The sequence below is a fragment of the Gobio gobio genome (assembly GCF_949357685.1).
Source record: "Gobio gobio genome assembly, chromosome: 12".
NCBI classification, from domain to species: Eukaryota; Metazoa; Chordata; class Actinopteri; order Cypriniformes; family Gobionidae; genus Gobio; species Gobio gobio.
Window position 1 is genome coordinate 23,376,181 of NC_137105.1, and position 21,494 is coordinate 23,397,674.

The window sequence follows — 21,494 nt, forward strand, 5'->3', positions numbered from 1 at the left end:
TGCAGAGCTTTTTTTTCACATTATAAATAATCCACACTGTTGGCATAAAGCTGAAACCAGTGCAACGTCATTTCTTGTCAATGTCAATCCGAGATGTTGTTCAGGTCTCCTGCCACAGTGGCTGGCAGATAAGCAAAATTACCTGCCACTTACCTGCAAAACATAACACATTGGCTAGTGGCAGGTTTTAATATCATACCTTGCACATCTGCAAAATTGGAAATATTTCAAGGAAAAAGGTCAGAAGTTAAATGATACCCCCTTTTTGCCAAGTTAACTGCTCATTGTTTTGTTTCGTTTTTTGTCTGAATATTAATGCCACAGCACTTTGATGTTTAAGGTTCAACAAAAGAAGCTTCTGTTTGTCGGCAAAGGCACTGCTGCTTTGATATTGCAAACATTTCAAACACAGCATGAATGAGACTAAATGTTAACATTAGGGTTGGGTACCGAAACCCGGTGCCATATTAACCGGTATGTAACCGGACCAAATCAGCATGCAGATTTCAGTGCCTCATTTCGGTGTCACTTAAATTCAAACGTGCTTTTTGCTTTTGCCAGAGACAGACGCGCTCAGCGCTCATCACATATCACAACTATTCAGTGTTTTTTAACCACATCATGTTTATTTTAGGTTTCAGACATTTAAATGCACATAAGTACTAGCAAAAAAATACACACTGATGTCTATGGAAGCGGCAATAACAATCCTTTCAGACAGTTATAATTTGACTACGTGTTTTATTCATATCAGGTACATGTTATATAGTAACTATATAATTTACTCTATTCTTCTCCCAGTTCAGCGGTCACTTAAGCCCACTTTCCACCGAAATTACCCGGAACAATTTGTACCAGGAACTTTAGTGGTCTAGACCACTGTGGTCTAAAGTACCGTGAAGATTAGGCAAATTAGTCCAGAGACGTGGGACTGCGCTCGGCTGCTCCTCCCAGTCAGCGATGGACAATAATAATTTTTGTGCGATACATGTCTGCAACAATAACAAGTATGGAGGAGATGCAAGCAGCGCTGCTTTTGCTAGTTAGATATTGGTTTACTAAATATGTAATTAACAAAACGGCGGAAAAGAGACGAGCACTGATACTAAAGCGTATTCTGAAAGCTCGTAAAGCTAGATTTAAAATAAGACAACGCATGTTATTATCAGCTATTACGGACATTGACCATGCGATTGCTGAGACAACGCGCGCCATCGGACAGAAAGAGCAATACTGATATTTACTGAATGCAGAACGAACCTCGCAAGACTTTTAAAAATGCCGGTTGAAATAAAATGCCGGGTGAGCTCAACCAATCAGCATGTTCAGCGCCCAAGTCCCACCCCCCGAAAGTTCCGGAACTCCGGAAAGTTTTCGTCTCTATTCGGTTGTTAAGTCAGACGTCACGTGGCAGTGCTTCTGGGTCCAAACGCTCTCATCTCATACCACAAGAAAAACAACAAACGGTGCTAATATACACACACAATGTGGTGTAAAACTACAAAATAAATTATAATCATAACCTTTATCTCCATACCAAAATTTCAGATGGCCAGACGTGATTCATCTTTTATAAATCATTAAAATATTAATGTCTGACGCTGTGAGCACAGAGACTGTTGTGTAGACTGTAAGTATTTAAAATATGTAACTTTTTAAAATGTTTGATGTTTAATATTCTCAAGTGAAACGAGTTGAGGCTTGTACCCAGAAACGGCGTTCCTTACGTCACGACTTAACAAGCGGATTGTTGCGTATATCCGAGTGAATCGGCTTCTGGAATGAGAAAAATGTTGGGCAGGATTTTGTCATTCAGAATTGTATTGGGGTAAAGGAAGTTGGGTGTGGCAAACTAAACAGTGGCAAATATGAATGCCAGTTTGCATTCAGTTGTAGAGGATATATAGCCGAACCCTCTGCCAAGACACACATCATAAAGAGAACACAGATAAAAGTTTTTGATTTACGATTTCGAGGGCAAATTTAAACAATTTTTATACAAAAAAAAATTTACACGGTTAAATCATTTATAATAAGCACTGTCTCATTTTGTAAAAAAATGAGTGTTCAATTATGATTTTCATGGCGACTTTAAGATGCTACTCATGTAGGCAGTGTGGCAGGTGATTATGGAGTGATTTTGAAGTTTTGAAAATTATATTTTAGTATCCAAAGCAATTTATCTTATTTAAGCTGCTTTTAATGCAACAGTCAAAAAATATTAATGCATAACTAGATGCTAATGCTTTCCTCAGAGATGGTCTCAATAATGTGCTTAAAGTCAAGTCAAATTCAGTTTGTGCATGATTACATGATATAACAATTTTTATATATACACCCCTAATATGCACCGAAAACACAATCATCCGTTGCAGTTTTCATCCATTTTATTTATTGTTTTTTGGTGTTTATTCAAGTTCATTTTTTGTTAACAAACTGAGAGTCCATTGCTTTTATTGTTTTTGGTTGTTTTGTTCATTTATTGTGGATATTTAAAATGTTTTCCGTTTTCAGTGTTAAATAGTATTTAAAAATAAAAGTTTATTGATCTTTGAAAAGGTGTACCTGCATTATTATGCCATTATCATTATTTTAGATGAATGGTCACAGAACGACAATATTATCGTTTATCGCAATAATTTCTTGGCCAATTTATCGTCCAGCGAAATTTTTTTATCGTGACAGGCCTATGCATAACAAAAGAAAATTACAGTAGGAAGTCGTATTTTAGCTAGACAGGGGAAAGTTGCTGGAGCTGCTGTGCAACTGAATATTTATATGAACTAGATTTCCATCAGCTGAAATCACATTGCAATGCATTTACCCTGTAGACAGCTTCGTTCACACCCTGTCAGAGGAAAAGAGTCTTGATCGCTCTGACCTCTGGGGATTTCACAAACAACTCAATCCAGTGTTAAGCAAGCAGATGAGGGATCTGTGCTTAACGCACATGCAGTGGACATCTGCTTGGGGTTTATCTGTGTAGGTAAATATGATTCTGTTTGGTCTCCTTAGGCTTTCGGCTTGGCTCAGCCTGGAAAAATGCTTTACTTTTCGGCCCACTCTCAGTGTCACAAATTGGGGATGTAAAGCGTTTATGTCTCCCCAAACTGTAATGGGCTCCCCCTTTTGAGAAGTTTCCGGCAATGCAAGTTTTGAATGTATTGTGAAACACAAATATCTGGATGGAGCAATAGCTCTTCATCTAGATACAGAAAAACCCAGTCTTCCACCTCCCCAAGAAAATGCATATTTGGCGAGGAATTAGCAGCATTCAGTTTGTTGCCAGGTCAGTTCAAAGGAAGATTCTTGAAATTATGTATTGTGCCGATGGTGTGAACTTGCAGGCTTGAGCGCTGAAGGCCCAAGCAAGGTCACAGGCCAAAGTTTGGAGATTATAGAGAACTGAAAAGGGACATAAAGTACTGTAGACATTGTGTAGCTTGAGTAAACAAGCCAGTTGTGCCTCTGTGTCAAATTGCATTAGCATGACATCAGTGGGAGGGTTTGAATAAGTCAGAATCCTCCAGCACTATTCTAATGGCCTTCAAAAGGAGAAGTAAACATCAAAGCTCTTCCTATTAGGGATGGGCATTCCAAGCTAAAATAATATTCGAAGATCGCTGGGAATTATTCGATTTTTATTCGGAAATCGCAACTCCTCCCCCGCATGCACGCATGTAAAGGCTACACGCATATAAACAGAGAGAGAGAGAGAGAGAGAGAGAGACCATTCACGCTCTCAATCTGTATGATTAACTGTTTAATTCAGGGAATAGGCTATATCAACTCAAGCCATATAATTATTGTAACATGCTGAAACATATGACTGTTATTTGACATTGCCCCAAGTTACCGCAACCGTTATATGCCACAAGTCTACGGTGTGCGCGTGAGGTGATGTGTTCTTCTTCTGTTGTCTTAGGGCGTTTTTACTCTGGCAGTTTAGTTCGAAATGGAGCATGGTTCGCATGAAAAATTGCTAATGTGAAAGCTTACCTACAGAGCTTGGTGTGCACTGAGGTACCGAACCCGAGAACACACAACCGGAGTTTGGTTGCACTCGACGTGCCACGATTCACGTGAATGTGCAAACAACACTCGGGTGCTCACTTGTTCTGGAAGAAAAGTAACCAGCTCATGCGTTTTAGCCGATTACAATGTCATTAGTGCAATAATATACATGTAAGTGATGATAGTGTTGATGATTTACCTGAGATACGATCGCGAGAGCGAGCCTGCAGTGTATTCGCGCATAGAGTGCAATCAGGGCAGCAAATTAATGGCAATTCACCGTCTCCTCAAAAGAGTCTGTTTGCAAGCAGCAAAGCCGCCTTCAAGCGACACACATACGGTTAACCCAAGTGTCATTTACTCAGCTGCACATAATAGCACTAAATTAATAATAAAAAAATATATATATATTATATTTGACCCGCGTTCTGTTTTCTATAATGCCCGTGCACGTTTGTGATGACGTAAGATGAACGCAAACGCACCAGGGTTCAAGTTGAGTGTGAAACCAGACCAGGAGTCGGAGGGAAGAATCAGGCTCGGACCGCAGCACACGTGCCCAGTATAAAACACCCTGAGAGCTGACTGACAGCTTTTAGGTGCGTTATTGGCAGCGCCTCCCTCTTGTTACATTAACGCGTCACCACCACATCAGCACCGAAAACAAGGGGATTTTTTTTTGGGACTATAATCGCACAAACTATTCGATATTCTATAATTAAATCAACTAATCGAATATACGAATATCGCGACCCATCCCTACTTCCTATGTAGTCTGTTTGGTTTGGTTGTATTGTTCATTTTGTTTCTTCTTTTCAGATTAAACAAGAACCGTTAAATTCCATTTTACCTTGTTTTCCTCTTTAAAAATATTTTTTTTTTATTTTTAGAAATGGGTAGCTAATTATACTATATCATTATAATATATCATTATAAATAATTGTATTGTAATTTAATAAGTTATTATATTACTATTACAATTATATTATTACCAATCAGAATTTTGGTCGAGCTACAACGTATCGACTAATAATCGACTCGGAGATTACAGCCCTAGCTGTTTTGTTGTTTGATTATCATCAATGACTTTGCAGCAGGTATTTATAGGCTGCTGTCAATTTAAGACCGAATGCACAGATCCAATATAATGATACACATCCGATTTCTTTCTGTATGTGTATTCTCATAAATGCAGTCAGTTATGTCTTAAGTGAATGTAAAGAGTTGAGAAAAAATCGGATGTGAATCATTATAACAGTAGCACTCTATGGAAGCCACGTGATAAACAATAAAAAGGTAATTTTGAGTTTATATCTCACAATTTTGACTTTTTTGTCCCTTGCATTTCCAAGTTTAAATTTCACAATTCTAAGAAGAAATATCAGAATTGCAAGATATAAACTCGATATTCTGTCTTTTCCCCCTCAGAACTCAACTCGCAATTGCAAGAAATGTTTATTTTATTTTAAATCTTACCTTTATAAAACGTTATGGGTTTAAATATAATTTCATACTGTAACTGTAAAGCTATTATGCCCCTATGAACTGCATGTGAATATTATGTAGATTGTTTACATCAAATCCATGCTTTAATAGTGGACTAATCATCGCAAGTTTCATCAGTCCAGTCTGTATGGAAGGATATCGCGGACAATTTTCAAAAGGAATTGCAAATGGTATTTGCAATTGCGTTTTCAATTTGTGGACGCATAATATGTGACACAATCCAAACGCAATTGCAAATCGCGCATTACCATTTGCATTTTCGTTTAGGCAAACGCACAACGACTGCCAAATTTCAAATGGAAAAGCAAAGTCTGTTTGCAATTGCATTTCCAATGTCTTGCAAGTTATGACCCTGCCATTTTGGAATAGCAATAGAAAATCACCTATTTGCTCTTTTATTTCCTCCGTGTCCTGCCACAACCTGCACAAAATTCAAATGGAATCGCAATCCCCTTTGCGTTTGCATTTCCGATGCCTAACACAGTCAACTGTCAATCAGGCTTGAGGGCGGGGTTTATTGATGTAGTCGGAAAGTAGGCCACGCCCTCAAGTGGTGGAAAACGGGGGATTTGGCTATTTTTGTAATAAAAAACAAGTTTAAACTCTTTAGTTCAAACAAAGTCAAAATGCAGAACTGATTGTATGTTCACCTGCAACCAGAAAAAAAAACAGCAAATAAGAAGTGACATGACTGCATTCGGTAGGCTATAGCCTATATCAGACGAATATCATCATATTGCACCCGACACAGTAAATTATCATGATGAGTTAAAATCAGAAAATCTATAGAAACTTGACATGATGTGAGTTGTGTGTTGTCCATACGATTCTGTGCTCAAGAGCCAAGCGATCAAAAAAGAAAAGAAAACTACATTAGTGACATTCAATCGCAGTTCATGTTCGTTTCGTAGCCTACCTCCTCTGATGATCAGATTTTCTTCTTCATTTCATTTTATTCAACATTATTATTTTCATCATATGTAGCCTATTCCTATTCATTGAACTATATTTGTATCTTTATTTTGACATTTAACAGATTTGACAGAACAGCTCAACAACAGAACCTGGATTCACACAAATTTTCACGCACCTGCAGCGTTTCTGACAACAGAGAAAAACTGAAATAATATATAATAAAGTAATATAAATAAAAAGCATAAAATAAATAAATACTAAATAGCCTATTTCTCACTTATTCTAAATAATTAATACATTAAGATGATAAAACGAAAAACTACTAAATCAGATTGAATCTTATAAAGAACCGGCATTTTTTTCTCATCAGATTAATTAAAAAATTTTCACTTTGAGGTCCGGTTATAAATTTGTGTGTGTGCAGTGCACGCACACAGTGCTTACATCTACTGTGTTTATGTGAATACTCGACTTGGCATTTTGATATAGCCTATTTCTGTGTTTATTTGGCCGTTTGGGCACGCTTGTCCGTGTTGCGCTCGGAACACGCGCACAGCATCCTGTCAGTAATTCAGTTGTCTTTCGTGACTTATCACGCTTTTATTATTTATTTTCGTCAACTGAAATCTACACGGATTATCATAAATACAACACATTTATTTATCACAAGGATCTCCGCGGCAAAACCGAAAGTACCAGCTGGTGAAATCTTTCAAAATGTCTTTTTGCCCCAGGTTCAATAAAAGGATAGGCCTATTTTAAAAGATTATAGGCCTATATTATATATTGAACTGATTTTTAAACCGAATTTAGCATATTTTGCTTTAACCATGCAGCAAAAAAATTAAATAAAAATAAAAACCTTAAAAAAAAAAATAAATAAATATATATACACATTTTAAACCGTTTAACTGTATATTAATCTGTCAAAATTCTTACTTTTGGTCAACGGTTAAAGCATCCCTATCTTAATTGCTTCTTGACAATTTGCTTGCAACTAGAGCAGTCTTCTTTTGGTTTCTTTTTGTTTGGTTGGCAGGTGATAAATAGTCTATTTCCAGGTATTTGGCTTTGTTTGAAGTGCAAAAAACTACACAGTAGTTTTATGACTTTTTTGTTGTTTTTGCTAAATAGACACATTGGATATTTCTCCCCATGTTCTTAGGAATGAATAATGATGAAAAAGTCCTTGGTTTTCTACCACTTGAGGGCGTGGCCTACTTTCCGACTACATCAATAAACCCCGCCCTCAAGCCTGATTGACAGTTGACTGTGTTAGGCATCGGAAATGCAAACGCAAAGGGGATTGTGATTCCATTTGAATTTTGTGCAGGTTGTGGCAGGACACGGAGGAAATAAAAGAGCAAATAGGTGATTTTCTATTGCTATTCCAAAATGGCAGGGTCATAACTTGCAAGACATTGGAAATGCAATTGCAAACAGACTTTGCTTTTCCATTTGAAATTTGGCAGTCGTTGTGCGTTTGCCTAAACGAAAATGCAAATGGTAATGCGCGATTTGCAATTGCGTTTGGATTGTGTCACATATTATGCGTCCACAAATTGAAAACGCAATTGCAAATACCATTTGCAATTCCTTTTGAAAATTGTCCGCGATATCCTTCCATAAGTCTGTTGTTTGCAACCATAAATGTCTGCGTTTGGCTTCACAGGGTACTCTTTGACGACGGTACTCTATAAATATGAAGACCTTTTTTATTTTATTTTTGCATTCAGATTCTGACACACTCTTCAGGTGTGCGGCTGTGCTGTGCGCACGGTTATCAAATTGTTCGGGGAAACTTGGCAATTAATCCGAATTGATGTTGAAACTTGGCAATTCATCCGAAAAACACATGCGTGCCAAACCGTGGGGTCTGGTCCGTACGGATCACATATCAACTACGATCCGTTTAACCCCTAGCAAAGAGCGGAATATTGTGCGTCACAGTGCTAACAGCTAGAGCAAGAGTGAAACCTGAGCGCAAAATGCAATTTTCGTCGACCTTAATTTTTTTGCATCCCTAAAATTATAATATTGTGCACTTATTATTTTATTTTTTGCTTGTCTAGATTTCATGACTGTCTTGTTGACTTTTTATGTATTAACTTTCCCCCTGTCTCTCTCTTGCCCAGGAATGACGGACATCGCTGCAGTGTCGCCACATTCATATAGGTCTGATTGAGCGGAGCGGTGAGCTACTCAGTGCGTCAACGCTCGAACGGAATGATTCAGCAGGGTGACTAAGAGGAGGAAGAAGGGGGGAGAGGATGGGTGTGAATGCCTCCAGCTACCCTCACTCGTGCTCCCCTCGATTCGGGGGTAACCCACAGACCCAGCAGACCTTCATAGGTAAATTCCCATATCAATGCTGTTACAGAGATATTTGTTCTTCATAGTTTAGCAACTACTGTGATCGATGACGATATAAAAGGTCTGACAGCCTGAGCACTATTGCATCTTTTTTTGGGCTTTCCAATTGCATATATCAGCAGGATACAAGACCTAAATTCTTTGAATCACATTGCAATATGATGATTTTTTTCAATTACAAGAAAAGGCAATCTTTCTCAAAGACAGAAGTTCCTCTTTGACTAGAATATAAAATAGTTTTACATTATTTTTGTTAAAAACAAAAACAAAGAACAATGATCATGTTCAATTCAACAGCACAGAGAAAAAGAATCTCATTAAATGATTGACTTCACAAGTCTTCATATTCTTTCACTGTAATATCTTTTCTGTATTCATTTAAAGGCTTTGGAAAATTGTATCACAACTGACAGCAGTTGCTTTGTGTGTGTTTCCCACTTTCAGTATCCCACAGAGTCTGGCTTTAACAGCATATTCGTATGTGAATATTTTCATGTCTTTGCTGTCTGTGAGATCAGTAAAGTAATGGTGCTTTCAAAATGCTAAGCCATGCATGACAGTGGGCCTACAATGAGAAATGGAACATTGGATTGAGACATAAAGTGTCATCAGGGAGATATTAGCCATGCTGGGGAGGACATTAGATGACTTCATAGTTTCCTTTTTTGGCAGGTGAAAATTTAGAGATTTAGAGGGGGTGGGGGATAAAAGTACACATTAAGTGGTTTGGGGATGCATACTTTCCTTTTTGAAACTGGAATTGTTTAGGCAGTCTCTTGCATGCATCTAAAAAATGTTACTTTTTTTTATTTGTTTAATTTTCATAATTTCCTTTTTTTTTTAAATCACATCAATTTCTCCATAAAGTGAATTTCTTTTCTTTTTTTCGCCTAATTGATGTCTGTTAGAGAGATGCAATTCTTTGAACCAGAGTTCAATTTAATTGTGTAACTTTTGTACTCTCATTGCATTCAATTTCCTCCATCCGTCCAATGTTATTAAAAGTCAAGTGCATTTCAGAATTGAAGTGCATTTCAGCAAAGCCCTGTGGTGTTGAATTTATTTGGAATAAACTTTAATGGTAACATAGGCAGACCTCACAATGCACATTTTCCTGCAGACAATTTTAAGGCCTCCAGACTCTTACACAGCTTGTTTCTTTTCTGTCACCAGGTGCCTCCTATGCACCACAGGGTTATGGCGGCGAGTCCAAGCTCTACAGCCTAGAACATGGATCGGAAAAACCTCAGGACAAGAAGAAAAAGAGCTCCAGTTTGGCTACGCTCAAGAGGAGGTTCATTAAGCGACGCAAGTCCAGTCGGTCGGCCGATCATGCGCGGCAAATGCGCGAGCTCCTCTCGGGTTGGGATGTGCGTGACGTCAACGCCTTGGTGGAGGAGTATGAGGGCACGGCGGCACTCAAAGAGCTCAGTCTGCAGGCGGGCCTGGCCAGGCCTGAGGCTCGCACCCTGCAGCGTGATTTGGCCACCCTTTATCAGCACAAGTACTGCACCGACGTGGACCTGATCTTCCAGGATTCCTGCTTCCCAGCACACCGTGCCGTTTTGGCCGCCCGCTGCCCGTTCTTCAAAACCCTGCTTTCGTCGTCACCGGGTTATGGGGCTGAGGTGTTGTTGGACGTTGGGACGGCGGGCATGGATGCGCCCATGTTCTCCTCATTGCTGCATTACCTCTACACCGGTGAGCTGGGCTCGGAGGATGCGAGGTTGCAGAACGTGGATGTGCTGGTGAGACTGAGCGAGGAGTTTGGTACGCCCAACTCCTTAGAAGCTGACATGCGAAACCTCTCTGAGCACATGCCGTATTTTGACTCGCTGCTGAGCTTCTCATCTGACTCTGAGCTGGTGGAGGCCTTCGGAGCCGGTGGACCTGCTCCTAGCATCATGGGAAGTGGAAACGCAGGGCTGAGCCACAGCTTGCCTGATGAGGAGCTAAGGGCCCACAAGGCAGTGCTCTCGGCACGCTCACACTTCTTCCGCAACCTTCTGCAGCGACGCATCCGCTCGGGTGAGGAGATCACTGAGCGCACTCTGCAAACCCCCACCCGTATAATCCTTGACGAATCCATCATTCCCAAGAAATATGCCCGAGTGGTCTTGCACTGCATGTACACAGATGCAGTTGACCTTTCGCTGGTGCTGCGCGGGAGCCCTTCCGAAGGCAGTCTTGGGGAAGTTCAGGCGCTGGTGGCTGGGAGAGGATGCATGAGCCGAGCAGAAGAGGCCATGGAACTCTACCACATTGCCCTCTTCTTGGAGTTCAGCATGCTTGCTCAGGGTAAGTCTTAGCCTCTCTTTTATCCATTATTTCTAGTCTTTCTCTTTCATTTCCCCTCAAAGCTTCACACTCCCCTAGCTTTGTTTACTGCTTGATTAATTCACAAGCTGTCAAGGGAAAACCTGCGGAACAGGGTGGGGTTGCTGTAGTTTATTTGCCTCATGTTAGGATTACTGTTTGTGAGAGACTCCCATATGAACCCAACAACAAAGTACCGCAACCTCTACTCTCCTCTTAATACCCTCATCCAATTCTGCCTATATTAATGTTATTAGGGAAACATGGTTTCTAAGGAATGTAGAATTGATCCTGTTGTTAGGAGTGTATAGTTAATGACCAAAGTGACATAAATCTGCTTCAGGGTCCACTTTTCTGAAGAAGGCCTATATTAAACACTATTTGCTTTGTGATTACGGCAGGAGGTAGGAGAATAGGTCATCAACTTGTGGTTTGCATTTTAGATTTACATTTCTTGGTTCCTATTGTCAATGTTTACTGCAGGCTTCAGCTATTGATTTATGTTTAATGTCCTGAGTCTGTAGTTTCTAAAAATGACTGTTGATTAAGCCTGTTCTTGGTTGGGCTGTGCTCATTGGTTGGGCTCTGTGATACAGCTAAAGCATTATGTCTTGATATTTGATATGACTCTCTATTACTTGTTTAAAACGTTTATTTATTGTTAAGTACATTTAATGTTTTATGCCAGAGGTTAAAAGTGCAAAGCCAGGATTTTTTTCAGCATTTTCACTAAATGAACCATAATAATATGAAGAATGCTATCATAGATTGTTTTCATTAATGCTCACACTATTTGCGTAACACTATATGCACCAGTAACAATATATCTACGCTACTGTTCAAAAGTTTGGGGTTAGTAAAAATGAGTGAGAATTCTTCACTACATTTTTCAACTAAATATCCAAATAAATCTAATTATTAAACTAAATTAACCATATAAACTAAATTACTGATCTAAAGCCCACACTGTCACTGTATGATAATTGAAATTAACTGATGACATCTCCGTTTTCTCCGGAATGGCCATACGGCTGAATAAAATTCTGTTGCATTATTTTCCTGTTTAACACTGTGAAGCTGCTTTGAAACAATCTGCATTGTTAAAAGCGCTATATAAATAAAGTTGACTTGACTTGACTAGAATTTGTTAAAAAGTAAAGACATTTATAATCAGTAAAGACTGTAATGTTACAAAAGATTTCTATTTTAAATAATATAAAAAAGATTTCCATTCAAATTTATCAATAAAATCCAGAAAGACATTTACCAGTTTCCACAAATGTATTAAGCAGCACAACCGTTTTCAACATTGATAATAATAATAATGCATTTTTCTTGAGCACCAAATCAGCATAAAATAATTTGTAATGGATCACGTAATACTTAAGACTGGAATATATTGAAGAATTTTTTTAGACCTAAGCAAACAATAGCCTTTAAAATGACTTCACATTTATATATAACAACAATAAGGCAGTTATAATAGGTTAAAATAAAGTATCAAAAACAAGTAATCATATAGTTTTATTGAACAATGTTATTTTTATTGAAATCACGATGAGCAGTTTGCATATTTAGAAACATATAGATGTATTCTGCTGTTGGCGTAGGTCTGATCAAATGGTGCACATTGTGTTCCCACAATATAAGGCAACCAAATACAGCATATGCTGAGATGGCATTTGTGATGCGATCGACTCATGTAAATGATAAAAGTTCTTGTGGAGCAGCAGGAACTGTTCTCGGTAAAAAATCGACGGCACGCACTTGCACCGCGGTTCATCTCAAATCTGATGACACATCTATAATATGGTTTCTTGAAAATAACGTGTAAAACAGACGGTCAGAGTTAGGTTAATGTATGTTTCTGTCGATGGATACACATTCTGGCTTCCCAATACATTACAACATGGATGAGCAAAAAGCGTGGACAAAACAATCACTCTTGTATGTGAGTGCCGTGTGCTCGAACGTGACTTAGTCATTTACGTCGTCATCACCTGGGTGTTGATAACGCGGGAGCGCAGGTGAGACCAGAACCGCACACGTTGTGTTTAAACTAAACAAATTTTAGCCTTGCTAATTTAAACATTCAAGAGCGATGGAAAATGAAAAGTAGCTATTTTCTAGACCGATATGGCTAGGAAATATTCTCTCATTCCTGCGTAATGATCAAGGAACTTTGCTGCCGTACCATGGGTGCAGCGGCACAATATTACACAGCGCCTGAAAATAGGCTAACTTCCGTCAACACAAACAACCTGCTTGCACAGAGAGCATGCTGGGGACTATTTTCAGGCGCTGCGTAGTATAGTGTTCCATGAGTATAACTCTACCACTAACGTGTGATGTGAATGTATGTCGCGTTGTTCAGTATTGGGATGGAGGCAAATTATAGAATGTGTAGAAAAATAATTATTTAAATGCAAAACCGAAAAAAAAAACGCAATTCACAAGCGCGTATTGAACCGTGAATGCCGTACCGAACGGTTCAATATTATATTGAGAATTGTGGCATCCCTAGTTCCTAGCCATATCTGTCTAGAAAATCGCAACTTTTCATTTTCTGTCATTTTAATGTTTATCAAACAACAAATGACAATGAAATCACTCACTGCTCTTGACTGAATAACTTTTGTAACTTCAATAATGATTAATCTTTAATTAATTTATACAGTGAAGATTATAATATGCCATGTTAAGTTTATATTTTATTACTTTATTACCGAACCCGGAGTAATTTGAACCGTTCCACCCCTAATCGCATACTTTGTGAATTCACAAATTCCAATAGCGCTATGCTATAGTTTCTAAAGCTGCAAGATATAGCCTATTAAAACCATTTAAAAATCCTACTAAGTTCTAATAATGCGTTTCATGCTTTCTGTATTTTCTTCGTTAATCGACACCGGTAAACGGCTATCAGATTGTTTTTGTTTTTTTTAATCAAGTACCAGGATTTTATCAAAGAATCGTAACAGCCTGTGATACAGTATTGCTGTTTACTTTTTTTGATCAAATAGATGTAGCCTTGGTGAGCATAGATGTAGCTTGGTGAGACTTCTTTTCAAAACATAATCATACTAACCCCAAACCTTTGAACGGTGGTGTGGTGTGAACCGCCGTTCAAAGGTTTGGGGTTAGTATGATTATGATTTCAAAAGAAGTCTCTTATGCTCACTAATATGCATATACTGTAAATACATGAAGAAAATGCGTTTTTGAACATTTTTAAGTGATTTGAGTTCAGTTTTGTGATTTATTTGTTTAATGTTGGTCCATTTTTGATACTTGAAAGTTTGGGAATGTTTCTAATTTAAACTTCAAATCATGAAATGGGGAGTATCAAGAATCTACTTTGTTCATCATTACATGGTCTTTGGGAAACTTAATGATCAAATAAAAAGGCATTAAAATCATTGCGATATTCACTGTTACTTGAATTTTATTTCACCATCAAGTTCTACTGACGATATAAAATTAGCCCTACTCACTGGAGGAAGAAATGACTTCATTGAGTGCCATCTAAAGTAGTTTCTCAAAGTAATTTACATATAATTTATCTCTGCAGCCTTGCCAAAACCTGCCGGTGTATCAGTTCTCAAAAAGGGCTTTTGTCAACAGCACATTTACTGGCTTGTACACCCCTTGCTTGTGTACTTTGTATCATCAGCCCCTATTGTGAATTGGCCAGTTTATCACTATTTACAGCACTAAGTGATAGGCTTCAGCTGTGCCTGTGTAAAGATATGTTTTTCAGAGAGCCACCCATTCGTCCAATTACTTCATCTGAATAAGACCATTAAGCCCTGCGCTCTACAGCACAGCTCTGCAGCGTCGGTGTCAGCTGATCCTTATGACCCATTGGTCAGCTGTGGTTTGTAACCGATAGCGATCCGATTCAGTCCTGTCAGCATAGCCTGATGGTGAGCTCAGGAGGGCTTGTTTTCTTCCTGAAAATGCTGCACCACTTGCTACATCAACTTGAGATGTTATTTTTTCAGCGACATGAAACATATGGCAATTAAATACAAATTGTTTGTGCAACCATGACTTTGATTTGAGTTTTTTTTTTTTTTTTTTACAAACTTATCTGATTATTCTCAGAAAACTTGTCAGCTACTCCTGGTAGCCTAGTTACAGTTTAATTACAATGTGTTGCATGAGATTTTCAACACAGAGTCCACATTACTGATGTCATTGTATTTGCTTGTTTGTTTTGTAAGGACAAGTCCGTCCTCAGTTAGTCAAAGAAAGCCCAAGATGGAGTACTCTGCACTGAACACACAAGCAATCATTGAGGTCATTTCGGTGCATGTGTGTTGATAGCCTCCTGTGGGAGACAAAGGTGGCGATGACCTCTAGGAAATGGAGGCACAGCAGTCATTTTACACCCAGTCAGCAGCCGGCCAGTGGATGGTACATGACAAAGATAATTAATGTGCTGACCAGACAGACGCACGTTGATAAAAAGCCACCCATTGGTCTGGAACACTCTGCAGAGGAAAATCACTCTTGTTCACACTAACTGCAGGAAATCAGCTCCTGCAGCTGTGGATCTTGTTAACCTCTTTGTTAAACGTAAGCTGTTAACTTATGCATCTGGTGGGAAGGCACAGACACCAATAACTGGTATTGGTTGTTTATGGTGAAAACTTCTCTAAATGTTCTGTCCTTTCTCGCTTCGTTTAATTTGTTTGGTATTAATTGCTGTTAATTGGTTTGTTTGCCTGTTTAACGGGGAAAATAGACGCTTCAATATTTGTACATTTTACACAGTGTCCGTGTCCTAACTACATGCGACAAGATTCCGGCGACAAGCAACTTGTCTGTCCACACCAGACGTGACGCGACAAATCAATCAAAAACCACAGCCAATCAGAACAGCGTGTCGGTGGGCTCTAGCGGCAAGTGCATGGCACCAGAGATTAATCTTGACGGCACTCGCAAGGAAATGGATAAGTGGCCTACATAATCAAATTCACAAAAATTACACCATTTAAACATTACTAAAATACATATTGAATTACTTAAACAATCTTTGTCATAGAATATACTTGTTTGTTCACAGTTTGAACTTTCTTGTTCCCATTAGTTTAATATTTCAAGATCTGAGGTGAATTATCCATTGTTGCTTTTAGTACGACTACGTTACAAAGCTGGGAGCACAAAATTATATTCACAGTCACATTACACGCTTTTAACATTAAATAAAGCACATAAACACTACCTGAGATTATCATTGCCGTGTTTTGGTATTCCAGCCGCAACATCGTAGAAATGGAAACCGTTTCTAAAATAGAATCATCGCGTGTCGCCGTCATGGCTGCTTAGGACAAAAACTCGAATTAACATGGAAAAGATACCTTTTATCGCGTGTTTAGTTAAGACACAGTGTTAATCTGGCTTCTGGACTACAACATGCCCTAGATATTGATTGAAAGTGTTCTGATTCTTTATAATTGTTCAGTCAGACTTGACAGTAAGGCTCCATTAGTTAACATTAGCTAATTCATTAGTTGACATTAACTGACACTGAAACATTTTCTAGAAGCATTTATTAATTTTAGTTAATGTTTTTTTTTTTTATAAGACATTATTAAAATCAAATCCTGCTCATTGTTAATATTAATTAATGCATTAACTAAAGCAGTGTTTCCACCGCAGGAACTTTCCCCAGGAACTAGGAACTTTGGGGTGGTACTCTGTGTGTTTCGACCACAGGAAATGGTCTAAATGAAGTTCCGAAAAAAAAAAAAAAAAAGAAGTTTCCCCCTTGAAACGGCCCTGCTCGCAAGGTAGTACTTTTTCAAAGTTCAGGAACTTTCAAAGTGGGACTTTGGCACTGAACATGCTGATTGGTTGAGCTCACCCAGCATTTTATTTCAACCTAAAAGTTGGTTGCGATGCGTGCAGTTAGAGTTGTTTCAACAATGAAGTTTAAAAAAAAAAGAAGTTTCCCCCTTGAAACGGCCCTGCTCGCAAGGTAGTACTTTTTCAAAGTTCAGGAACTTTCAAAGTGGGACTTTGGCACTGAACATGCTGATTGGTTGAGCTCACCCAGCATTTTATTTCAACCTAAAAGTTGGTTGCGATGCGTGCAGTTAGAGTTGTTTCAACAATGAAGTTTAAAAAATATGACCGATGGACAGACGACGAGGTTTAGGCTTTATTAAGTGTATTTGCGGAAAATGAAATCCAGTGGGCTCTGGAAAGTTGCGTGCAGCCTTACGTCACCAGACTAATCTTCACAGTACTTTAGGCCGCTATAGAAATGCAGACAGCAACAGGTCTGGGGGAAAAAAAGTTACTGGGACAAATTGTTCTGGGTAATTTCGGGGGAAAGGGGCTTAACTGAGACCTTTTATAAAGTATTTCATTTTACACTTTTTTTATTGTATTTAAATGTTCAGTTATTTTTGTTATAAGAAAAAAAAAAGTTATGTTACAACGCATTTTTTAAATATATTTTTTATATATATTTCAGTATAGTGATAATACTGTAAACCGTGATAAAAGCTTCAGGAATTATCGAAACATGAAAATGTAATACTGTCACATGCTTAATTCTAATACGCTAAACTATTAATATTGTTGTGGAAACTACATTTTTTCAGGATTCTTGGATGAAGAGAAAATTCAAAAGAACAGTGTCTATTTGAAATTGAATTCTTTTGTAACATCATTAATAGTTTATACTGCCACCTTTGCTCAATTTAATGCATCCTTTCTGGATAAAAGTATTCATTTATTTTCTTTGTTTAAAAATCGTACTGACCTCAAGTACTTTTATTGTGTTTTTATGGCTTTTTGTGTTTTATGGTGCTTTTCATTTGAGGTACCGAAATTTGGCACCGATTGATTTAATGTGAATCGGTACTCGTAGTACTGATGTAACCCTAGTAACTAACATTCACAACACAATGCTCTCTTCATAGTCCAGCCAAACTATTTATGGTAAGTTGAAAAAATGGGCCACTCAGAAATTGGCATGGTTATGATGTCACAACCATGTGAAACTTAACATATTAGGATAGCCATTTACCTTAAAGGCAATTCGGTAACTTGGCACTTGGCCCAACCTAATGAATGACATTGGCTAACCTCATAGTACTGTCACAATCATAATCAAGATCATTTACATATAGAAGTGTTAAAGTGCATTAGCAAATTAAACAGCCTGTTTAATTCTAAGGGTCAGAGAGAGGGTAGTAATTGCTCCTGTAAAATTAAATGACGGCTTTTTGGTGCAGGAAACCTAGCTAACTTTAGAAGTTGACCTCAGGGGGAAAAATTAGAATCGAATCAGTATATTGCAGGATGGATGAGATGATGCAAAGTGGTGGTGACTTTAGCACATGAGACTGTTCTCAAACGGTGTGTTGGAAATAGGCCGACTTGATGTTTTGGTGAGTGTTTGTGCCTTGAATGAGCCGATAGGCCGAGTGACACAGGGCTGAGCATGACACTGCACCTGTGACGATAACATTAACTGACAGCATGGCGTGCCATAGGTCTGTTCTGTAGTGCAAATGAAATGCTGCATCGATGCGCCTGGAGGATGGGAGCTACAGAGAGCTGTGCACATTTCTTCCAGTTCTCAGCACCTTTAAAAAATGCATTGCTTCTCATTTGAGAAAGAGACATCTGGGGATAAAGAGAGAAATTATTCACAAACTGAAAACCTTTTGTGTGTTCCTTCCAGTATGTGTTCATTGGTATTTTTCATTCTTTGTTCCACTTGCAGTTTTGTGTCACTGTTCATTAAGTTGAATGGTTTAAAAAGGATGCTTTGATGTTTCATTATTATCTAACAATGAAAATTGGGCAGCAGGAGCATTTCAAAAATCCATAAAGCAAGGTCTTTGTGACCTTGTTTTTTTTCTTTTTAAAGCTTTTCAGGCACTTCATTCATACTTTTTAATTGAATCAAACCATCGAATCAATATTTTTTTTTATTTTTTTGTTTGTCTGGTTCCAGAGTGTAAACTGTGATCACATATTGTGATTATCTGCTAATTGGACAAATCAACTATTTATTAATGTTGTTGTGCATTCTGATAATAATGCATGCTTTATATGCAGAAATCAGATTAAATTCATTAAAAGCTGAATTGGTTTAGCTATTAACCAATATATGCCAATTAATACAATTATAAAAAATAAACTAATCAATGTACAGCATGAAAATAGATATTTTTAGATTTGCTTAAAGTTACATTAGTAATTTGTAGAATTTAACAAAAATTTATAAGTGAGTAAATGTAAAAATTGACCATGTACTATTTAATAAAAAATATAAACAAATACCGATAAATGAAATAAATATCTAACATCAATGTTATATTATGCATCCCTAACATTTTTCTTATGACTTATTCATTGTTCAACATGATCTTCACATTTAGTTCTGATTTAAGGGCAGGGAATAACGACACTTGTATTGTGTGTAACAAACACGGTCACCTCAATGCCTCTGTTCCTAGAGAGAACAGGTCTAACATTGATATCTTTGGCGAGAGAGTCCTTTTGAAACAGCAATGCTTTGATGCGTGTGCGAGTCGTTCAGTCAGATGTCCTTTAGAGTGTTTTTCAAACTCAATACAGAAACCCTTCCTGCCCCCAAGGCACCATTCTGATTAGTATTAACACAGATTGCTGGTGGTGTTTCCATTAAGCCTATGAGAGACTGTCAGCTCTGTAATGATTCTGTCTGTTACAGCTTGTCTGAAAGGTCATGGAGAATTTTAACCCAACACCTCTCTGGGGCTCCTTCCCTCACTGCTTCTCATTTTCATCTCTGTATCTTTCAGCAATTTCCATCTTTCACATTCAGTCATACAGACTAGGCTAATTTTCCACTATCTCTGTCCTTTTTGACATTACCCTCGTAATCTTTACTCCTTCTCCCATTTTTCTTCCTCTCAGCATGTCGCAGTTTCCCTCGCTGACTGGCTCACTCTATTTCTCCTCCTCCTCTCTGTCTATTAGCCTGTCTACCCCTTATATCAAGCTCTGGGGCTCTGGCTAGTTAATTGGGGTACTGCACTTGTTCAAGGCTAATAGATACCCTAATGATTAGTCCTTCACTGTCTCGGCTGCCTTGCTGTGTTGCTCCAATATCAGGTGTACTCAACTGTAAAATGAGCTCAAGTCTACCATTAGGTATTTCACATCACATGGCCATGTTGTTAGCTTTGAGTCCTTCACAAAATGAGTCTCTTCAGAGAAAAACTATTTTAAATATATACTGAATGTTATAAAATGTTGCCTTGCTTGTGGTTTAGTTTTAAATGAGTTCTTTTTTTAATGGGTTTTCTGCTGAAATGAGTTTTAAATTACTTGTTTTGTTAGCAGCCCTTCCTCATGCATGCACCTCATCCGTATTTCTCAATTCTTTATAGGCAACAACTCTGTGCAGCATAAATACAGGGAGTGCAGAATTATTAGGCACGTTGATTTTCTGATCATATTTTTTTTCCAGGCACATTTGACCAATTCCAAACCACAGTAATCCTAATAACTACTATTGATTTAGTATTTAATAATGTATAAGTGATATATAATTGTTCATGAAGGCTGGCAATGAAAAACACCTTATATTCAGGTGTGCAGAATTATTAGGCATGTTTTCTTTTACAGATAAATTGAGCCAAAAAAGAGATTTAACTCAGACTGAAAAGTCAAAAAGTATTAAATGCCCATGAGAAGGATGCAATACTAATGCAATACTAGACATTGCAGTTAAGGCATGACCATTGGACAGTGAAATGCTCGTTGGGTCAGCAGGATCTGACAAAAACAGGTGGTGAAGAAAAGACACCTGTTAACTGCAAAAGAATTAAGAATTAAGGTGAAGAATTAATGGTGAAACCATCAGGAACCCTTTAGTCTCTAGCGCCACCATTTTCCAGAGCTGCAACCTACCTGGAGTCTCCAGAAGTGAAGGTGTCAGGATCTCAGAGACTTCAGTTAGGTAAAGAATCCTAAAAAATGACCCCCACTAAATAAGAATCACAAGCTGAAGTGTTGTAAAATACATGAAGAAGGTTTTTTTATAGGCTTTATGGACAGATAGGTTGAGAGTGACTCTTGAAGGACCAGCACCACATCCTCTAGTACCACTGTTTGAAGAATTCATCTTCCAGAATCTGGCAGTACGTTTTGGGAGTTCATTTTAGTCCATCCTGAAGTCCGTTTTGCAGAGATGGACTAAAAATGAACTCCCAAAACGTACTGCCAGATTCTGGAAGATGAATTCTCAGTTGTGCTGCTTAATATTTTTCTGGAGACTGATCATTTATTTTCAGGATTCTTGGATGAATAGAAAATTTAAAAGAACAGCGTCTATTTGAAATTGATGCAATTTA

At 38.1% G+C, this 21,494-nt stretch overlaps 1 protein-coding gene across 1 annotated transcript in view; it reads left to right on the forward strand.

The window, feature by feature from the left end:
• The window catches only part of btbd7 (BTB (POZ) domain containing 7), an 84,675-nt gene that overhangs the window by 44,452 nt on the left and 18,729 nt on the right, over positions 1-21,494 (forward strand). The window contains exons 2-3 of the mRNA XM_079831486.1: positions 8,571-8,787; positions 9,982-11,106. Coding sequence (XP_079687612.1) covers positions 8,706-8,787; positions 9,982-11,106 — 1,207 coding nt within the window. The 5' untranslated portion in view covers positions 8,571-8,705. The remainder of the gene's footprint in view (positions 1-8,570; positions 8,788-9,981; positions 11,107-21,494) is intronic.